Genomic DNA, 17,851 nt, shown 5'->3' with positions numbered 1-17,851 from the left:
ACGCGGGGATCCAATCATGAGCATCATATTTCCATTAGCTTTTCTGTTGTGTTACATGCCAGCGGTAATGTGGCCTTGGCTGAACGTTAGTGCATCTATCCACTTTGTTACAGATGACACGATCAAAGTAATGTTATGACAGCTAGGCTTTGTTTTCCATTGAATGAGTAGTGAATGTTTTCTGTGAAGTGAATGATATCTGTACCACTGAGAGCCATCCGCTGCCTTATTGTCCAGCTCTGTTGGCAAACGTGAGCGCCCTGTCAGCCATCCGATACCTGCGGAAGTACACGAGGGAAGAGGCGACTAAGAAACCGCCGCTGCGGCAGATCGAGCCGGCGTAAAAACCCCCAGAAGCCTCTGGACGCGGCCGCGTGGCCTTTCATCCATCCACACGTCTTGCTTCCCATGTAGCCTATCAAGAGGACGAGCATGAGCTCCAGTACGGTACGCGTGCAGGAAACACATGACGCCAGTGTTGTTACTGGTACAGTGATGGTCGTTAATGTCATTCATTGTTGAACTGTCAGTTTGTTCACTGCTCATTTGTGGGTGTACGGTGGATTCAGAAAGTATTCAGACCCTTTGTTGCACGCTTCATTGTGTGGATTTGATTTTGAATGGATATAAATACCATTTTTACCCATCAGTCTACACATAACCCATAATGGCAAAGAGAAAACATGTTTTAGAGAGTTTCAATAATTCATTAAAATCTAACTAAAATCTTTCATTCACAAAAGTATTCAGACCATAATTTCAGTACTTTGTAAAATCCTCTATGGTAGCAATTACAGTTGCACGTCTCCTAGGATACGTCACTACAAGCTTTGCACACCTGTATTTAGGTTGTTTATCCCATTTATCTTCATGGCAGGTCCTGTCAAGCTCCGTCAGAGCGGTTGGTGTGCATCTGTCTCTCCACAGATGCTCTGGGATATAAGTCTGGGCTCCGGCTGGACCGCTTGAGAACATTCAGAGAGTTGCTTTGTTTGTAGACTTCAGGTCATGGTCATGTTGAAAGGTGAAGTGTCACCCCAATCCCCGTTGGCTTGAACTATGGAACATCTTTCTTTAAGGTTATTTTCCTATATTTGGCTGCATTCCTTTATTTCTCCATTGTTACCAGTCTCCCTGTCCTTGCCGCTCAGACTTAGCCGTTGTTTCAGTGTAGGGACGGCATTAGCCGATGAGCAGAGCCTGATTTCCTCCGGACACAGTGCTTGCTCTTCTGCCCAGGGAATTCTGTTTTCATCTCACTGGACCAGAGAATCTTTTTCAGGCACTTCCAGAGTACTTTACATGGCCTCTAGCAAATTCCAAGCAGACTGTCTTAGGCTTTTTACAGCAGTGATGTCCGTCTTGCCATTCAGTCATAAAGACCTGGTTTACGGAGTTGTGCAAAGTATGTAAGTAAGTAAGAAAGGTTTTATTTGCATAACACTTTTAATAGAGGTGTACAATACACTCTACAGAAAATAGGTGAAATATAACAGTTTACAGGAACTGAAACAGGAGAAAGATTTCCAACATGTCAGATGTCAGTGCATTTTCCACTGGCCCTGAGTGTGGAAGAGAAGTGGAGGACCGTGTGCAGAAATGTAGCAGAATCTCATTCATCTCCTCAGTTCTAGTCCTCATAAAATTAACCATTTCTTTGAGGATTGTGGCCTCATGTGTCTCTCATGTGTCTCTCATGTGCCTCTCATGTCTCTCGTGTGTCTCTCATGTTCACTGAGGGTTTGGGTGCTCTGACCTTCTGCAGGGTGTGTGCTGGAGATTATCAGCAAGCATTCAGGGCTTTTGGAGCTCCTATACAGGGACGCTGGGTTGTTTTTTGTCTCCCTGACCAAAGCCCTTTGCTGCCCAGATGACCAGTTTAGCCAGGCAGCCAAATGTCATGCCAAGCTTCTTCCTTTTAAAAATTATTATTAATTATTATACTGGGAACATTCAGAGCCATAGGTACTGCTATATATTCTTGCCCTGATCTATGTCTTACCATGATCTGATCGCAGAGATCCACAGATGGTTCCTTGGATTTTGTGGTTTGGACACAGGTGTGCAGCTTTACAGACTTTGTACAGTCAGTTATATTTGCAACATATGAACTCCATGGGTGAGCACTACACACATCCAAAGGATAATTACAACAAACAGGATGCACGTGACCTCAGTCTGGAATGCTACAGAAAATGGTCTGAATACTTTTGTGATTTCGGACTCGCAATAAACGATTTCCGTTTTTGATTTTTTATCAATTTTTAAAGCTCTCTAAAAACATATTTTTCTCATCATTATGTGTGATTAAGTATAAATTGATTTGGTAAAAAGTGCAATTATATCCATTCAAAATCAAATCCACAGCACAATAAACTGTGCAAGTAAAGCAGTCTGAACACTTTCTGAAGACTTTTCTGAATCTTCAAGTAAAATGTCATAACCATGCAAGGTAACAGTTAGATGACCAAAGCCCTTCCTGTTTATGAAACTTGTACTAGATTTTACTGTGTCAAATCACGCTGAGTTTTTCTAAATATAGAGAATATAGTGGCATATGGCAAAGACGTTTTATGAGGAGGTGCTGAGTGAGACAAAAAGGTCATGTCTGAAAGAGAACACTACTGAACGCTGGCAACCAAAGTGGAAGTGAGATGTGTGTGAAATCAAAGGGAAAATGAGACTGTGGTGAGTAGGTTAATGAAATTAAAGGAATTTGGGTCCGAGGTTAAAAAATATTGCTTTTAGTTGTGGGAAAATAGCATGCCACAAAAGTTAAATGTGCATTTCAGCCCCGTATTTGACACAAATGTAAAAATCTAAAATTTTGGTTAATGAACAGCTGTTCTACTAGCTTTAACATCACTAGCACTATAAAGTGTCATTACTGGTATCCTCTCTCTGTTTCTCTCTCTCTCTCTCTTCCTCTCTCTCACTCTTGCTTATTTGTGGGAGAGAATCTTATTTCAGTGAAATAAAGAAATATTTTTGATTAATTTACCTGTGATAGTTCATGCGTTTTCCTTTTTAACGTATTATTTCATTATGACCACAAGAGGGAGCAAGAGCACTAAACTCTGGGCACCAAACAACGGCAAGTATGGTTTGTCGTTAACTGAGTTGATAAGTAACAGCAAAAAGTAGGTTATACACATCTATAAAATCCAGTTGTTTGAGGCCTAACAAACTTTAAACTGCTAGATGTTCTTTCTGTGGGCCATTTTGTAGTTTTTCTGCTTCATAGTTAAGTCCTTGGCAACTCTTCTGTTTGAGGACAAGGCCGATTAACTTTCCCCACACACGTATATTTGCGTACAAGTTTTGAGGATATGAAAATTTAAGATACGAATGACATTGTATTCATAATACCCAAAATAACAATTTGATGACATTTAAACAAAATATTAAAAGATTTATGTTTTATTTTTAAAATATAAATATCACATCACCCCAAATGAAGTTAGAATTACTGCGCAGTCTGATATGTAAGTACATATGTAGTATTGTAAACAGCCTGCGTATGAACAAGCAGGTCTGGTGGAAAACTGTACATAACACGCGGACTTGGTTGTGTTGTTGCTGGAATGGTAAACAAATGAAACTCAAATGTGAATGAATAGGCAACAAAAATGTAGTGCTGGGACAAGATATAAATAATCAAAAAATATCAATTATGTAACAGTACAGGCAACAGTGCAAAAAGACATGTTTTATAAAAAAAAACAATCATTTACATTATGTACATAGTTAGCGAACTAGAGAACTGTTCTAGGTCTATTAAAACAGTCCTGGTTTCTTCAACAGCTTCTTAAAATTCTTAGAAATGGCACAGGCAAAGGCTACATGTAAGAAATTACTTTAAAATGTAATCGAGTAACTGTTCTCATGACTGGATAAAAGAACAGGGCTGTAACGTACTGAAATGCTGACGGGTTTTGTGAGTATCGGCTTCAGTTATTTCCTCATAAATATCTGCCATATTCACTGACCCACTGACCCTAATTAAAATGAAACAAAACCAAAAACAAGTATTTTAAAAAATGTCATTGACATTTCTAACACATACAGCAAAAGGAACTGAGTGCCTAGTAAGCCCATGTAAACGTCCCCTAGGAGATCATTAAAATATGCTCGGCCCCATATAAACTCCCCTCTCAATGGTCGTGTGTGTGTGTGTGTGTGTGTGTGTGTGTGTGCGCAGACAAGAGAAAGAGAGAGAGGGAGGGAGAGAGAGATTGGGAGAACAGTAAAACAGATTATCCTGCTATGTGCACAAGTCCAGACAGGTGGAAGCCCACTGCCCGGTTTATGACCATCTCTGCGCTGTTTTCATAGAGCCCAGGCCTGGAGCATCAAAGTCAGGCTCCGGCCAGCGTGGTGAAATTCCATGCAGGCCTCGGGTCATCACGTTATTGCAGTCGTACTCCCAAATGTTGTCATAGTCAATTTCCTGGTCATCAGGTTCCACTGGCTCAAGGTAGCAGTTCTCATCTGTAAAGGTAAAAGGATCATTTGCATTTGAAGCTGACCTCAAAACTTAAACCTCTGTGCCTACACTTAACATAACGCACCTAAATATACAAATTCTGCTCACCACTCATTTTAGTAGAATCACCTACCAACTTTCACCTACGCTCCACAGCTCACTTTATGAGGCACACTGAGGTTTTTAGTACCAGTCCATCAGCTGCCATGCTCATGCCCGCGTCAGCCGTCTACCAGTCAGCTCAGCACCAGCTCCTTGTCAAAACATCCCTGCCAACTAGATATTAACTGGGAGGTGGACCGTTCGCAACACGATAACCTCACCGACACAGCAGTGGCACAGTAATGAGCGCTGCGCTGATATCCACTGTTCCCAGCACAGCGCTTTTGAGTGACACTAGAGTTCCAGCATGCGTCAGTGTCGCTGGTGGGGTGACAGTGAGCCGAAAGTGCCCAGCCGTAGGTCGTACTGCGGTCAGAAATGAGCCACTGATGAAGAGAACCGTTGGAGGGCGGCCAACGCCAGCTTCTGCGTAGTAACACGCGAGGTACCGACCCTAACTGTGTGCCTGGTGTGTTTCTCATCAATAAGTGTTTCCAGTGACGTGGATCGTAAGTGTATTTGAAATATGGTCAAATGTCTGGAATGGATTTAGTCTCTTACAGGACAGTTAACTCTGTTCCTTTAAAATCTCTAGAGCGAGAGTCATCCGCATACCTTTTACTTCCAGTCTCAGGAAGGAATGACTTTTTCACACAGAAATCGTGGTGGTTAGATGCCCCGCAGAACTGACATTCCACAGATTGCAAAAGGCAAAACTGGCCAGCCAGGACAGGTTAAACAGAGACGCCTGCACCTCAGACACAATGCGTGACAGAATGGCAGAATTTACACTCTCCATTATTGTGCTTTCTTCCTCTAACGGGCAACTCCCTCAAATCCTGCAGGGCATGTCTAGCTGACAGGTTTAAATCACTCTCACTGGTCAGTCCCCCCTGTGTCACTCACAGTTTGGTCATCTGGAGTGTTGCTGCGTTGAGCTCTGTTACACATCCACACACCCTGCACTGTGACACACCTTAGCCACTCCTCGAGTCTAGTCCTGTGGCCCCACACCGTGCGCAGGCGTGCGTGTGCACTACAGTGCTGGTAGGAAAAGGCCACGCTAAAACGGTCCTGTGAGGTCTGCTTTGTGTCTGTTGGAGTGTGCTAACCATGACACTCTCTCCACTGATTATTTCCCAGTACCTCTGGATCTAAGAGCTGTGACATCAGAGCAGTACAGCCGAGGGACATGATCCACGGTACACTTTTGTCCAGTAAACAAACAATGAAGACCAAATGTCTAACTGACACAAGGAAAAACTACCTTAACTTTTAATATGTTTTGTTCATAAAATTCAACACAAATCCACAATAGTCAATAATATTAATAATCTAATAGTTGAATTGCATGTGATTGTCTCAAGTTCTTTTTATTGGGTTCTTGTTTATGTGGTTACATCTAGTTCCAGTATGCATATCTGGTTTCATTTTGCATATGCTAGGTTAAAGACAAATGCAGATGCGTGCTGATACTGTGGAGGCCATGTGGCTTTCACATGTCGTGGAATCTTACCAGGTGACAAACTGTAGTTGATCGCCTGAGTCTTGGCGGCAGCAAAGCCTGGGAAAGATCTCTGCAAAGATCGAGAAAACACACCCTCACGTCACGCTGTCACCTTAATACTGGTGAAACACGGAACAGGCATGCCTGTACATCACAACAAATTATTTTAAGATGCACACTTCTAGTTGGTCTCCTTGTAGTTTTCAAGACTGTATTATTCACCTGACTCCCATCCACTCTTATTTACACTATTTACACTTATTTACACTCTTATTTTCACTATCATTTACCCTGTCTTATTTACACTAGCCTCTGTTTCCCACCGGGATTCCTGAGGGGGTTTTACCTGTGGTACATGGTTGTGCTGTGCTGGCATGCTGGGAGCAGGCAGCAGCTTCAGCCTGGCCACAGCCTGGGCACGCTGCTCCTTGGCTCGCTGCTCCTGGCCGTGCTGCTCCACACCCCACTGGGAGCTGCTCCTCTCGGGCTCCTGGGACTGGGCGGCCCTGTTCCTGCGGCCCAGGGGTGGGGTGCAAAGGCGGAAGGAGGCGGGGAGGAGCGGAGGGCACTGCTGCTCGACGAAGGAGCGCGAGGAGGGCTGTTCAGGGCAGGAAAGGCGCTGCTATTAAACCCAGCTCTGCTGAGTTATACGGAAGCAGAGTACACCTGACTTGAACTGGACAGTCAGTGGAGACAGTAATGCTCCGTGTCAAGAAATCTCTGTCAGAGGCGCTGGGGGAACAGGCTTTGCACCAGAGGGCAAGACAACGGCCAGTCCCGGCGTACTCATCCATTATGCACCTGGCTCCATCAATTAGTGATCACGTAGGAGAGGCTGGAGGTTTCCGAGGTGTGTGCTGACGAGATCTGTAACCCTGTTCTGGGCGTGAGGTCAGCCCGGTGTAAAGGGAGAGAGAGCAGATCCGATTGCCTGACCCACTTACCATGGCATTCACTAGGCCCTCCTCCAGAGGTGTGGCAGGGTCATCGTACAGGGGCGAGAGGGGCTTGCAGGCGGCCAGGAGGTCGGAGTGACGTTGCGGAGCCGACAGGGAATACTTCAGGGAGTTTGGTGGAGTGCTCCAGCTGTTGGACTGATCAAAGACCGGCAGAAATGTGAGCATGTGCAGGACATAGCTCCCTCAGCAATGGAGTCCTTGACCTCTTTCTGAACTCCTCATAAAACCACACGTACTTTATACTGCAGATACCGCGAGGAGCTCCCGTCAGGGCCAAACACAACCCGCACCCTTCACGGCATAGATTGGAGCAGACTGTACGGCAGGCGTACCTTGACCAGTGGCGCCCTCTCCAGACGCTGCGCGGGGACGTGGCGGTGCGTGCCTGGGTACGGAGTGTTGTAGATGGGGGAAGCACGCCCATCTGAGGGCAGGCAGGAAGCCTGCTGAGATGAGGGGTAGCGCTGCGATGGGGGTCGCAGCTCGGACCTGGCTTGGGATGACACGCTGTTGCTCCGGCTGCCCAGCCATGCCGAGTACTGCGTCTCCACAGAGGTAGGTCTGCTGGAAATGTACTGGACACACGCACCAGGGAGCAGATTAGTGAAGCTAAGCAACACCTGCCAAACAGGATTCCAGTGGAGTAGAACAAGAACTGGGATTAATCCCACCGCAACATCCAGGGGATTGGGCTCAACCATAACGAGCTCAAACAGAACTCGACGGTTATCTGCAGTGGGTGAGCTACACCCTTAGCGGAACTCCCTTCGGGCTCAGTGCCCTGCCACTGGTAGATTAACTGGGCCGAGCACTCCTCAATTAGATGCTTGGAGTGAGATAGAAGCACCTTGGCACCAGCACAATGCAAAAGCATGAAAGAACTTCAAAGCCGTTCCTCGCCCGGGTCATCCGAGGAGCTGTGTGGGATCTTCCTCCCATGGAATACTTCTAACGCCAGAACACGTGTGACCATGAGATCTCTTTTGAGCTCATGTTCTGCACGATAGCTTTATATCAAGGTGCAGGCTAAAGCTTTCAGGAAAACACTTCAGATTGATCTGGTCAGTTCCAGAGTAGTCTTTGGCCTGGTAACAGGAGGAGCTTGGTCTGGGAGCTAGGTTAATAATTAACACACCACAACCCAAGAACTGATCCAGCTCACAGCTAGTTACTGCTCCTCCAAAACAAACATGTCTTATAAGTCAGATAAGCAATGACCCACCCCCAAACTCCACTTCACACACTGCTATCTGAAATTGCTAAAGCTACCATGACATTAGGTGGGTCCAGTCAGAGTTTGATATTGTTTATATTGTTTTTTTAAGATTTTAAGGATTAGTAGCCAAAATGGCTTTTTACAAAATGGAATTATACTAAAACAACATCCATGACCATACTAAAAGAAAAGGCTAAATACAAGGCTTAACTTTCCAAAATAAAGTTAGGAGGGCTTGGTATGTGTCTGATTTAGCAGCACCTCAGACAAAACATTCATCTTAATAGCTTGGCTGACATATGCAGAGACAGCCTGACAACAGTTCATTTAGCAAGGCTATCTGACATACAGTAATACCGGGCAGCTGTACAAACACAAAATGAGTTTACAGAGCTCGGACGGCAGCTTACACAGATAGGCTCGGAGTAACCGGGGGTAAATGGGTCGCCACCCGCGTGGGGCAGATGGAGCTCCCGAGACACGCGGGCGTTCTGCTGCGCAGGGTCGACACTCCCTGGACTCACGCCGCTCCATCTGTGCTCAGGGGTCTGGGGGGGGGGAGCAGGATGAAAACCTGGGCAGCAGTAGCACGGCGTAGGTGGCACGCTGGCTCATGCGGGAGGGCGACGGGCATGCTCACCTCTCTCTGGGTGGGCGTGTAGATGATGTCGTAGACAGGCGGTGGAGGGCTGAGAACAGGGACGTCCGCCGCTTTGAAGTGCTGGATCCAGTCACGGAACTCGCTCGTGTTCAGACACGACGCGACGATGGGATTGATCAGTTTTCCTGCCAACAACGGCAACACGCAAAAGATTGGCGTGAGATGTCAGGCATGCCAGCGAAAGGTTACGCCGTGGGGCTGACAGAGAGGGACTGGCTGATGGGAGGGGTGGTAGAACCAGATTAGTGGAGCAACCGTGCCGCACCGGTTCGTCTAAATCTGTGCTCGACGTCTCAGAGACTTGGACAGTTCTATCTAGCAGATCGACAATGACATGACGATTAGCCTACCTTCAATCATAAAGGTGTTTGGCTTCACGTCCTGACATGGGGTGGTCACTTGAATCATGTTAAGTGGAAGTTTTCCCTGTAATCACAAATGCCGGGTGCACGGTTTAAACTTAGGTGAACTTTTCAGTAAAGGTGGTGCGTTAGTGGTAGAACATGCACGCTGAACTGCAATGTGCTTAATTTACCTTGTAGAAGAGACCATTTCTCTCCTCTGACAGTATAATGAGATAGTTGGGATACATCACCAGCAGTCTGTCATCCTGTTCCTAGAGACGGAGAGCTTACGTGACTTACTGCATTTGAACAGGGGTCATTTATTAATAACTAGGCCTAGCAACCTGTAAAAAAGCATTGGTCAGGGAAACAGTCCTTTTTAGAAACAACTGGCTGTGCTAACGCGAGGCTCCCTCGCAGTTGAGCGCATATACGTCGGCATGAGCCCTTCCTCCGTCAGGTGACGGTGATAGCAGAGCTCTCGCTCTCACCACAGTTATGTCTCTTTGCTCTGCGCAGGGCGTGGCGGAAAAACAGCTGTGGGGTGAGTCAAGTCAGTACGTGAACGAAGCAACTGGTTCACACGCCCAGCTCCCACAAAGAGACACACATGTATCCTTAACAAGAAGAGATCCACCTCAGTTCTCACCCTTCTCGTGGGAAAATGTTTATATACTTACCTACATTTATTTGCGCATTTTCTGACCCCGTGTGCCCCTACAATGAAAGCGAAACTGCTAATATTGGAAAGCACCTGACAAACTGAGACCCTGAGGAGAGGCTTTTTTCTGCAGTTTATCGGTCATGAGTAAGATCGTGTCAGATGGCCCTGCGCACAGCCATCCAGCGAGCAGCGCCCAACACTGGCAGGCCACAGATGTAATCTTCGGTTGTGCAATAGCAAAGCACCTTTTCAAAAGAAGCCTCGAAGAAGCATTTTTTTGGTTCATCATAGATTCTCTCTGATAACAAATCAGAACGCCTGCATGTCCTTCCCTTAAGCACTGCGGGGCACGAAACAAGTAAACCTTCGAGCTTAACCCATTTAAAGATCTGGTGCACATTCCAGTGACAAAATAAAATAAAGAAACGTAATCTTCTCTTAAGGAGCGCTTGGATAGGTCACACACTCAGGGCTGGAGCCAGGACAGCGGAAGCACGGAATGCTGCCCTTAACGGGTTCTTTGTTTCCCCTGTTGACTTACATGTTATATTCCTGCATTCATTTTACTCGTATGGTTATTGTTTGCTTTTTTAACCCTTACGCTTATCCCACGGAAGAATGAGTGGTTAGGAAAGCTGCTCTGTAGGTCTGGCCTTACCTGGCAGGGAAGATGTTGCAGTCTGACTTTAGTGACGTAGGTGATCTGGCCCAGACTGTCTCGCTGTGAGCCTTCCCACTCATAGATGGGTTCTTTACTAATGGAATTCCGCAGTTCCTCTTTCCCCTCGGTGGACAGCTCTGGATTCTGGGCCTTACGAAAGTACATGTAACGAGATAAATCGACTTGAATATTCCCCAAGGGGAGATATGCTTTATTGCCTCGACGTGTCCGACTGCGGCTGCTAGATGCACTATTTGTAACCGATTTCACGAAAATTCCCCCAAGTCCCTCATATAAATATGGAACGCAGTTTTTCTTTAATGCGGTCGATCGTTGAGAAATGGCTTTGTTTATTGACTTCAGTCGTTGCAAGAGCTATAGCTATTCATGTCAGAACCAGCTACATGTCACTCATTTCACAGTGCGGTTAAGCTGACCACAATCCAAGCCACTCCCCAGTATAGTCCTCGAGAGAAGACAATAACATTGATCTAAATTACTCACGCCTGGCTTTGCTGCAAATGTCCTGCTGCTAAATGAATGATTTGTGCTGGCCTAGCACTCTGTTATGCACAGTACTGGTATGTTTCGATAGCTCCATACCTTGAGCCTACTGCAGGTCTCCGGTGCGAAAGCGTTGCCCCCGTTAGCCTTTATGTGCTCCTTTAGGAGACCAAACCAATTGTCCATGTCCTCCTGACTCGAGCAGTAGACGACAATGGGGTTCAAGCTCACACCTACAAAGGTCAAAAACGTGAGGTCAAAGGTTAGTTTAAAATGCCACATAGGTCCCCATAATGTGTCAGAAATAAATAAATCGATGCAAGGATGATTTTTAGACCGTGTTTTTAGACTGGCAAAACAGTGCGGCTCTGTATTTCATCTTATATTTAGAACAAGCCTTTGCAAGGCATCTAACTCAGATATATGTATCTTTCAAGCACCCATAACGTTACTAGCATGCCTCATGTGTTAAGTAAAGCTAGCACACCTACAGAGGTCCCACTGCAAAAGAATGCGCCAGCCCTGGAATCTCTCTGTTTTTATCAGCCACACATACCAGGGCATATCAGCATAGATATCAGCCTTCCAGTCTAGCTCTGCGTTCATTTCCCATTATGGCTTAGGTTTTTGTTTTCACCTTGGGATAAAAAAGTGGGCTCTGCTCTGATCTCCCCACAGGTAAGAGAGGACACTGAAAGCCAATGCCATGTGAGGAAGTGTGCAAATATTCCCTCGACCAACCTCCTTTGATTCACACCAGAGTTGGGGGCTGAACGGAAATCTCCAGAGTGGAATCTTTGAGAGTCTGTAGATATGATCTCTTTGATTAAAAAAAAAGAAAAAGTGAGCTTTGTTGTTGGGGATTTTAACATATAACTCATTTATTTCCTCTGTGTCCTAAGAGGCTTACTCATCTGGACAATAAAAATATTTTTCTACGTGGTATATGAATATGTCCAGTCTTTCTGTGACTCACATCCTGGTCTTTTCTACTCACACTTTGGGATTCCTTGTATCACTTTTGATAACGGCACTGTGTTTATAGCCTGGCCCTGCCAGTAAAAGGACCCACTGCAAACACCCCACTTCCAGCATGTATCTAACTATACTGGATTAAAGTTCTCACAAGCTTCAAGTAGGCAAACATTAACAGGGAACTAAGCAGGCTGGAATGTGAACCCAGATCAGCTTGGCTCGACAGCTGGGCGTGTTCAGGCGCACCTGTCATATAACAAGGGCCGGCCTGAAGGACACTTTCAGCCTGAGCACCAGCAAATGGACAGACCTCTAGTTAGTCTTTGGACTGGAGAGAGGGGCATGAGGGTTACAGTGCTTCAGAATCACTGGAATGTGTGTGCATAGGAAGTGCTTGTGTTTGGAAGTAGTGTGACACTATGCGTTTCTGATCTGAACTATTGGCTGAAAAGAACCAGACATGCAGACAAGAGTCTTTAAAAAAAAATTGCATTACATTTTTTTTAAAAATACATATATATATACATATATATCTCTTTAGAGAAGGATTTTAAAAAAATAAATAAATTTTGTTGTTGTTTGTTTTGGTTTGGTTTGGATTGATTTGTTTGTCTCCATCTCCAAGAGGCCTGTACTGTCCAACATATTCCATGGACAGCAGCATTTCTCTGCACATACACACCTGTTTAATAACAAAAAGCACACTCACTCACCATTTATCTGGAATGCAAAATCCTGTGGATCTCCAAAGCTGTTTCTGTTTTGCACCTTGGAAAGAGTGAGCTCTTTTAGAGGAAGTGTCCCCTGCAAGAAAACACAGCAAGAAGAAAAACAAACATGTTAATGTAGACATTTGTTTTACTGTGGCACCCTTTTGTCTCGTGTATTTAGGCCTCTGTGTCAGGCATAACTCACAGATATGGACTGTTACGCGTCATGCTCAGTGAGTGATATATACTTTGATTATGGGAAGTCCTTTTGACACACAGTGTGGAGGAATGCCAACACAACGGAAAGCATGATTAACGTCAGCCACAGCCTGCGGCTGGCGAACGCAGTTTATTCGCCGCCGTGCCGTTAGCATAGGAGACCATGTTCCACAATAGACCGAAATGTCACATCTCATATGTCGTATTCCATATTCTCACAAATAACTGAAGAAATCCACAGAGGAGTGCATGTCAAGCAGGCTAAAAGGGCCTGGCCTATTGAGACTGTGTTTCTAACTTATTTTCATGTATACAATGCAGTGTTTATGATTGACATGCGGTTTAGAAGAGGTTGTTCTCACCTGGTAGGTGAGCCCAGTAGTGTTGTTGGAGACAAAGTGAAGGTGCGTTTGGAACAGATCCAAGTAGCAGTCATGCACATCCTACAAGGAATGGGACATAATCCTTCAGTTATGTACACAATCAGACAGAACGGGGTACGGTGCAGAAAACGAATATCACATTTCTTCTGATCACAATATCTTTATATCTTTATTACCTGTTATTTATTACAACACACAGTGTTGCTAGATGATACACACTGGCAAACCATAGATATGCATTTCCAATGGGGTTACAAGTTAAGCTTGGTTTTCCTGTTGACAATCTATTTTATTAATTGTTGAATGATGCTATGCAAATTGTGTGTCAATGTGAATAATTCTCCCTGAAGGGAGTGGCGCAGCCCTGCGCCTTCTAGTAAGAGCATGCCCATTTCATGTCAAAAGGCCCTTGACAGTGATTTACTGGAGCCAGCTCATTTCCTTCCATCTGATAGCACACAGAGTTTTGCTTAGTCCCGAGTCATGCCAGCCGCCAGTAAAACAAAAACTGTTAGGTAATATTTCCTTTCGATTGTCTCAATGGTCTTGTACTAGTTGCAAAACAGATCTGCTATGACTTCATCGTGGGCTCGTTATGTTCTTTAAGATGTTTTTTCTCTTTTTCTCCACAGTTGTCCTCGCACAGATAGGGGTTCCCACGCTCCAGCACGCTCTGGGAAGCCGGATCGTATATGCTCTTTGCCAGAGGCGAGTGAGCTCCGCCACATCGCGCAACCCCTGCGAGTCGTGATGGCCGGAGGTCGTCATGGCAAGCTGCTTAAATTCATCTTAGCAAAACAGGTAACTCGACAAGCGGTGGCTTTTGCACGGTAGCGAAGCAACATTCTGTGCTGAATTTCGGTGAGTTGGACTTGGGTCCGTTACATTTCAGCCTGCGGAAGAGTGAGAGTGGGCGACAGGAAAAAGACGCCACCGTGCAAGGACCACTGTAATAACCGTGTGTGTGTGTGTGTGTGTGTGTGTGTTTTTAACACGTGCCTCACCTGGCAGTGGAGAAAGCGGAAGTGCACTTTGGAGCTGTGGACCATCCTGCCATAGTTCTTCACGTTGATACTGCTTTTCTTCCAGCCGCTGGCTGGGTCGTAGGGAAACGGAGGCTCCCACTTGATATTCTCTATCGCCTGAAGATCTTTAGGTGACATTTCCTGCAAAACCAAGTTCACAGTACAGTTCATTACATCAAGGTTCATCATTATACAGTATCTTAATTAGATATGGATATGCATTTTACTCAAAAGAGGTGACTGAAATTGTTCTACTCTCTGCACGAGAAACACCTCACCTTCCTCGGGGTGACAGTGCAGAGAATGTTGATGATGCTATTTGACTTCTCCTGCCCCTCCTGTGGGTTCTTCTTCCGGAACAGTCTGCTGCTGCTCGAAAAGCAGGCGGAACTGGATCTTAGTCAAGCACTCACTTGTTAACTATCCACAGCCTTTGATTTCAGAACTAGAGGGACCAGTAACGCATCTTGGCGAGACCCGGCTGGGTCATGATCGGTAATTCACAGTCATGTCATTCGAGTCAGGCTAGCCTATCCGTTGGTCAGAGTCCCAAACAATAGATTTTACATGTCCATTGTATGTCCATTCTCCGAGTCTTTTTGCATCTCCCGTAACTTGTACTGGTCAGTGTATGGTACACCCTACTCTGCACACCATTTTCTCGGCGCGAACAATGAATCTTATGTTTCCAGACAGAGGGCATGAATAGTGGAATAAGGTTCAAATGTCATCCTTTGTCACCCATGACCCCCATTTGTAATCATTAGTGTCAAATCTCTGTAATGAAGTCTTTCCTGCACATTCATAAGAGAGGAAGTCAGTCTCCGGATTTGTTTATCTTTATCTGCTCATCTCTGTTTTGAATGCAATTAGCATAACAACAGTAGGAGCATTCATGCACAGAATAATCAGAGGTGTTTCTGGCATTCTTTACAAAAGTTCATTGATGAACTAAATAGGCATGCCGAGAATTTAGAGCAGAGAAATATGTGGTTTACAAGCTGGTATTTACAACAAAAGGCATTCTAGCAACACAGCAAGTTCAGGTATTGTATTAGCATTTATTTATCAAGTATTGTTTACTGGAGGTAACTCACTCAGCCCAGTTAGTAAGAGACTGGAAACAAGAACACTGGGATCATTGTTTTTCACTGACTGGCAGATCACCTGTTACTGTGTGCATGAGAGGGGGATACCAGCAAGGGTCGGTTTAAGTACCATCCCATATTTTGACTTAAAGGTGCATAACTGCCTAACAGTCCAGACTCAACCCTTGAAAAACTTGACAGGCCTGATTGCAACCAGTTTTAGCACAGCACTGCCAGGCCTGATACAATGATCTCCCACCTGCCTGTAATAAAGGCACAATAGCCCTGAATGGCTGCTTACTCTTCGCACCTACACTGACCTCACTTCCAGAGGGTGCCTGCAAAACCCAACGCTGCAGAAAACGTCCCGGATTTAAATAAGCAAGCCAGCAACTTAATCTTAGGAAAAATCCTTTTTAAGTAGTGACTGATTGCAAGGCATACTGCAGAAAAATTAATCACCTCTCCATGCCAACGCAAGCAGTTTTCCCTGCTCTGAATCAGGGGAGTAACTTTGTCACAGCTATGAACTCTTCCAGAAAACGGGAGAGCGTAACCCTGCGTGTACACTGGTATCCTGCCCCTGAGTTAATAAGGATACCAGACATCGGCAGAACACAGAGGAGTGCTGAGCATCTGGCGCAGTCTGTGAGTGTGCTACCACTTCATATGCTCGTATGGCAGGTGTTATTCACACTCTGAACCTAGAGTCGTTCAAACATTACGTCTCATTTATTAAATGGAAATTAACATTAAACATTAAAGTGAGTTTCTTTTCAAAAACTTTAAACAAATAAACCCATTGATAGCCGACAGTTACCTGACTAGTAAATGTTTGACAATATGCACTCTCACAGAAGCAGATGTCTCAGCAGTCAGTGGCTTTTTACCTGTTCCGGCGTATGAAACTCTTGCTTGAGAACGTGAGGTTATGTTGAGGGACGCATGACATGCTACTCCCCATGTTGACTCCAGCTGTATGTGCGTCTCCGTAAAACCAAACACGTAATATTCCCTAAGATGTAATCCAAGAGAGAGTGTGTTCAGCAGAGAGGTGAGACTGATACTGAGCGAGCAGAGCTGAGGGAGAAGAGTGTATAGAACGAGTCTGTCCGTGGGAGGGGCCAAAGTGAGGTGTGTGTGTGTGTGTGTGGGAAGGAGACAAGGTTCAGGGGAGAGGGGGTGTACTGGAGTTAACACTCACATGGGATCCCTGCAATAAATCAAGCCTCAAAACAAAGAGAGAAGTGTGCCTTTTCACACCTAGCAGTGGGCAAATGGCACTCACTTCATTATGTTTGGAAGGCCATCTTGAAGCACTGTAAGGTCTGACTGGAGATGTCAGTCAAGGACTCATGCAGGCATGTCTGAACATGACTGCACAGTATATAGTGCTCATAGCTGGAAGACGCTCCAGACAATGTCATAGGTTTTTATGAGTTAAATTACTGTTTATGATGTTGTTGTTTTTATCTTTCCTTTATATTTATTTTATCCATGTGTTCCATTCATTTTAAGGCAAAAAGGGACAGAGGGAGTAAACTGACCAATTTTTCTTAATTCAAATCATCTTTCCTATCCAAATCAAAAATACATGCTAATGTGTTCGTAATGTAATCAGCATGCATGTCATTTCCAGATTTCATGCGGCTTCATGTTATAACATGTTCTGGTGATGAACTGATATCCATCCTCTAATATTTTTAAACCGGTTAATAAACACATGGAGGACATTTCAACCCTATCTATCTGCCTGTTACAAGAGAAAAAATGTTTGAGGTGTTCCAATAAAATATTTTTGTTAGATCATTTTACTAGACAGGTCAGGCAGGGTATAGTGAATATTGTTTGAAATGTAAATAATGTAGGCAAATGTAAATAAATGTGTATGTGCAGAGATGCTAACATTAGCAATAGCCTGTCACACATGCCTGCTCAGTCAACGTTTTTCAACATTATATATCTTTGGTATTATGTCTGGATTTTCACTGGGGTATTTACTGACAATGTAAGTTCTGGCAAATTCCTGATGTCTCTTTACATTCTTGATAATCAGATCAGTGATGTGATCTCCAACTAAAAGGCCTCGGGGTGCCACTGTTTAAAGAAAGGGATTTGCTGAGTTAGCACTCTGTTCACCTGATCTTATTTGCTGAGAAAATTTTGTGCTCATGTGCTGTTAAGTGTATGGCCCTAGTGTGTTTGCAGATACGGTAGATTTTATCTAATCAAATTGCAGGCCCACCCAGCCCTCATGCTGTCAAAGGTATGATGCAATCTGATCCGGGAATGTTTGCTGTTTTAAAATCCCACTTTACACAGTATAACAAAATGTTACATATTTATC

The 17,851-nt window shown here is 44.8% G+C and overlaps 2 protein-coding genes across 5 annotated transcripts in view; one reads left to right on the top strand and one right to left on the bottom strand.

Moving 5' to 3' along the window:
- perm1a (PPARGC1 and ESRR induced regulator, muscle 1a) overlaps window positions 1-17,851 on the top strand; it is a 31,924-nt gene that overhangs the window by 10,165 nt on the left and 3,908 nt on the right. Inside the window, exon 3 of one of the 2 annotated variants that reach the window (XR_014119695.1) lies at window positions 14,024-14,192. Coding sequence is in view for 1 of the 2 variants with exons in the window: in XM_027014529.3 (XP_026870330.2) it covers window positions 238-344 (107 nt within the window). In the remaining variant the exon portion in view is untranslated. Of the gene's footprint in view, window positions 1-237; window positions 3,001-14,023; window positions 14,193-17,851 lie in introns of those variants that run through there. The other variant, XM_027014529.3, reaches the window with a different exon arrangement.
- plekhn1 (pleckstrin homology domain containing, family N member 1) lies at window positions 3,398-16,580 on the bottom strand. 3 transcript variants are annotated; one of them, XM_027014549.3, is made up of 16 exons: window positions 16,395-16,580; window positions 14,695-14,785; window positions 14,396-14,557; window positions 13,371-13,451; window positions 12,793-12,883; window positions 11,204-11,337; window positions 10,598-10,750; window positions 9,467-9,547; window positions 9,282-9,357; window positions 8,911-9,056; window positions 8,681-8,818; window positions 7,387-7,629; window positions 7,040-7,189; window positions 6,442-6,693; window positions 6,105-6,165; window positions 3,398-4,491 (listed from the first exon to the last, which is right to left on the bottom strand). In XM_027014549.3, exons 1-16 carry the CDS (start codon window positions 16,466-16,468, stop codon window positions 4,307-4,309), a joined length of 2,118 nt encoding a protein of 705 aa, XP_026870350.2. In that variant the 5' UTR covers window positions 16,469-16,580; the 3' UTR covers window positions 3,398-4,306. The 3 variants fall into 3 exon arrangements, with proteins under 3 accessions (XP_026870350.2, XP_081562890.1, XP_081562891.1); XM_081706764.1 differs by lacking the exon at window positions 8,681-8,818; XM_081706765.1 differs by lacking the exon at window positions 14,695-14,785 and having other exon boundaries at window positions 16,395-16,536.

The sequence above is a fragment of the Electrophorus electricus genome, chromosome 24, assembly GCF_041902795.1.
Source record: "Electrophorus electricus isolate QZ-2024a chromosome 24, ASM4190279v1, whole genome shotgun sequence".
NCBI lineage: Eukaryota > Metazoa > Chordata > Actinopteri > Gymnotiformes > Gymnotidae > Electrophorus > Electrophorus electricus.
The sequence above is the reverse complement of the archived record's forward strand: the minus strand, read 5'-3'. Positions and strand labels throughout refer to the sequence as shown.

Excerpts from the sequence above, each read along its gene's own strand:
- plekhn1 (XM_027014549.3), bottom strand. The coding sequence starts at position 16,468 with ATGGGGAGTAGCATGTCATGCGTCCCTCAACATAACCTCACGTTCTCA. Across the intron at positions 12,884-13,370 it reads CTACTGGGCTCACCTACCAG|GGGACACTTCCTCTAAAAGA; the intron begins GTGAGAACAACC and ends GTTTTCTTGCAG. Across the intron at positions 7,630-8,680 it reads GTTACTCCGAGCCTATCTGT|TACATTTCCAGCAGACCTAC; the intron begins GTAAGCTGCCGT and ends GCGTGTGTCCAG.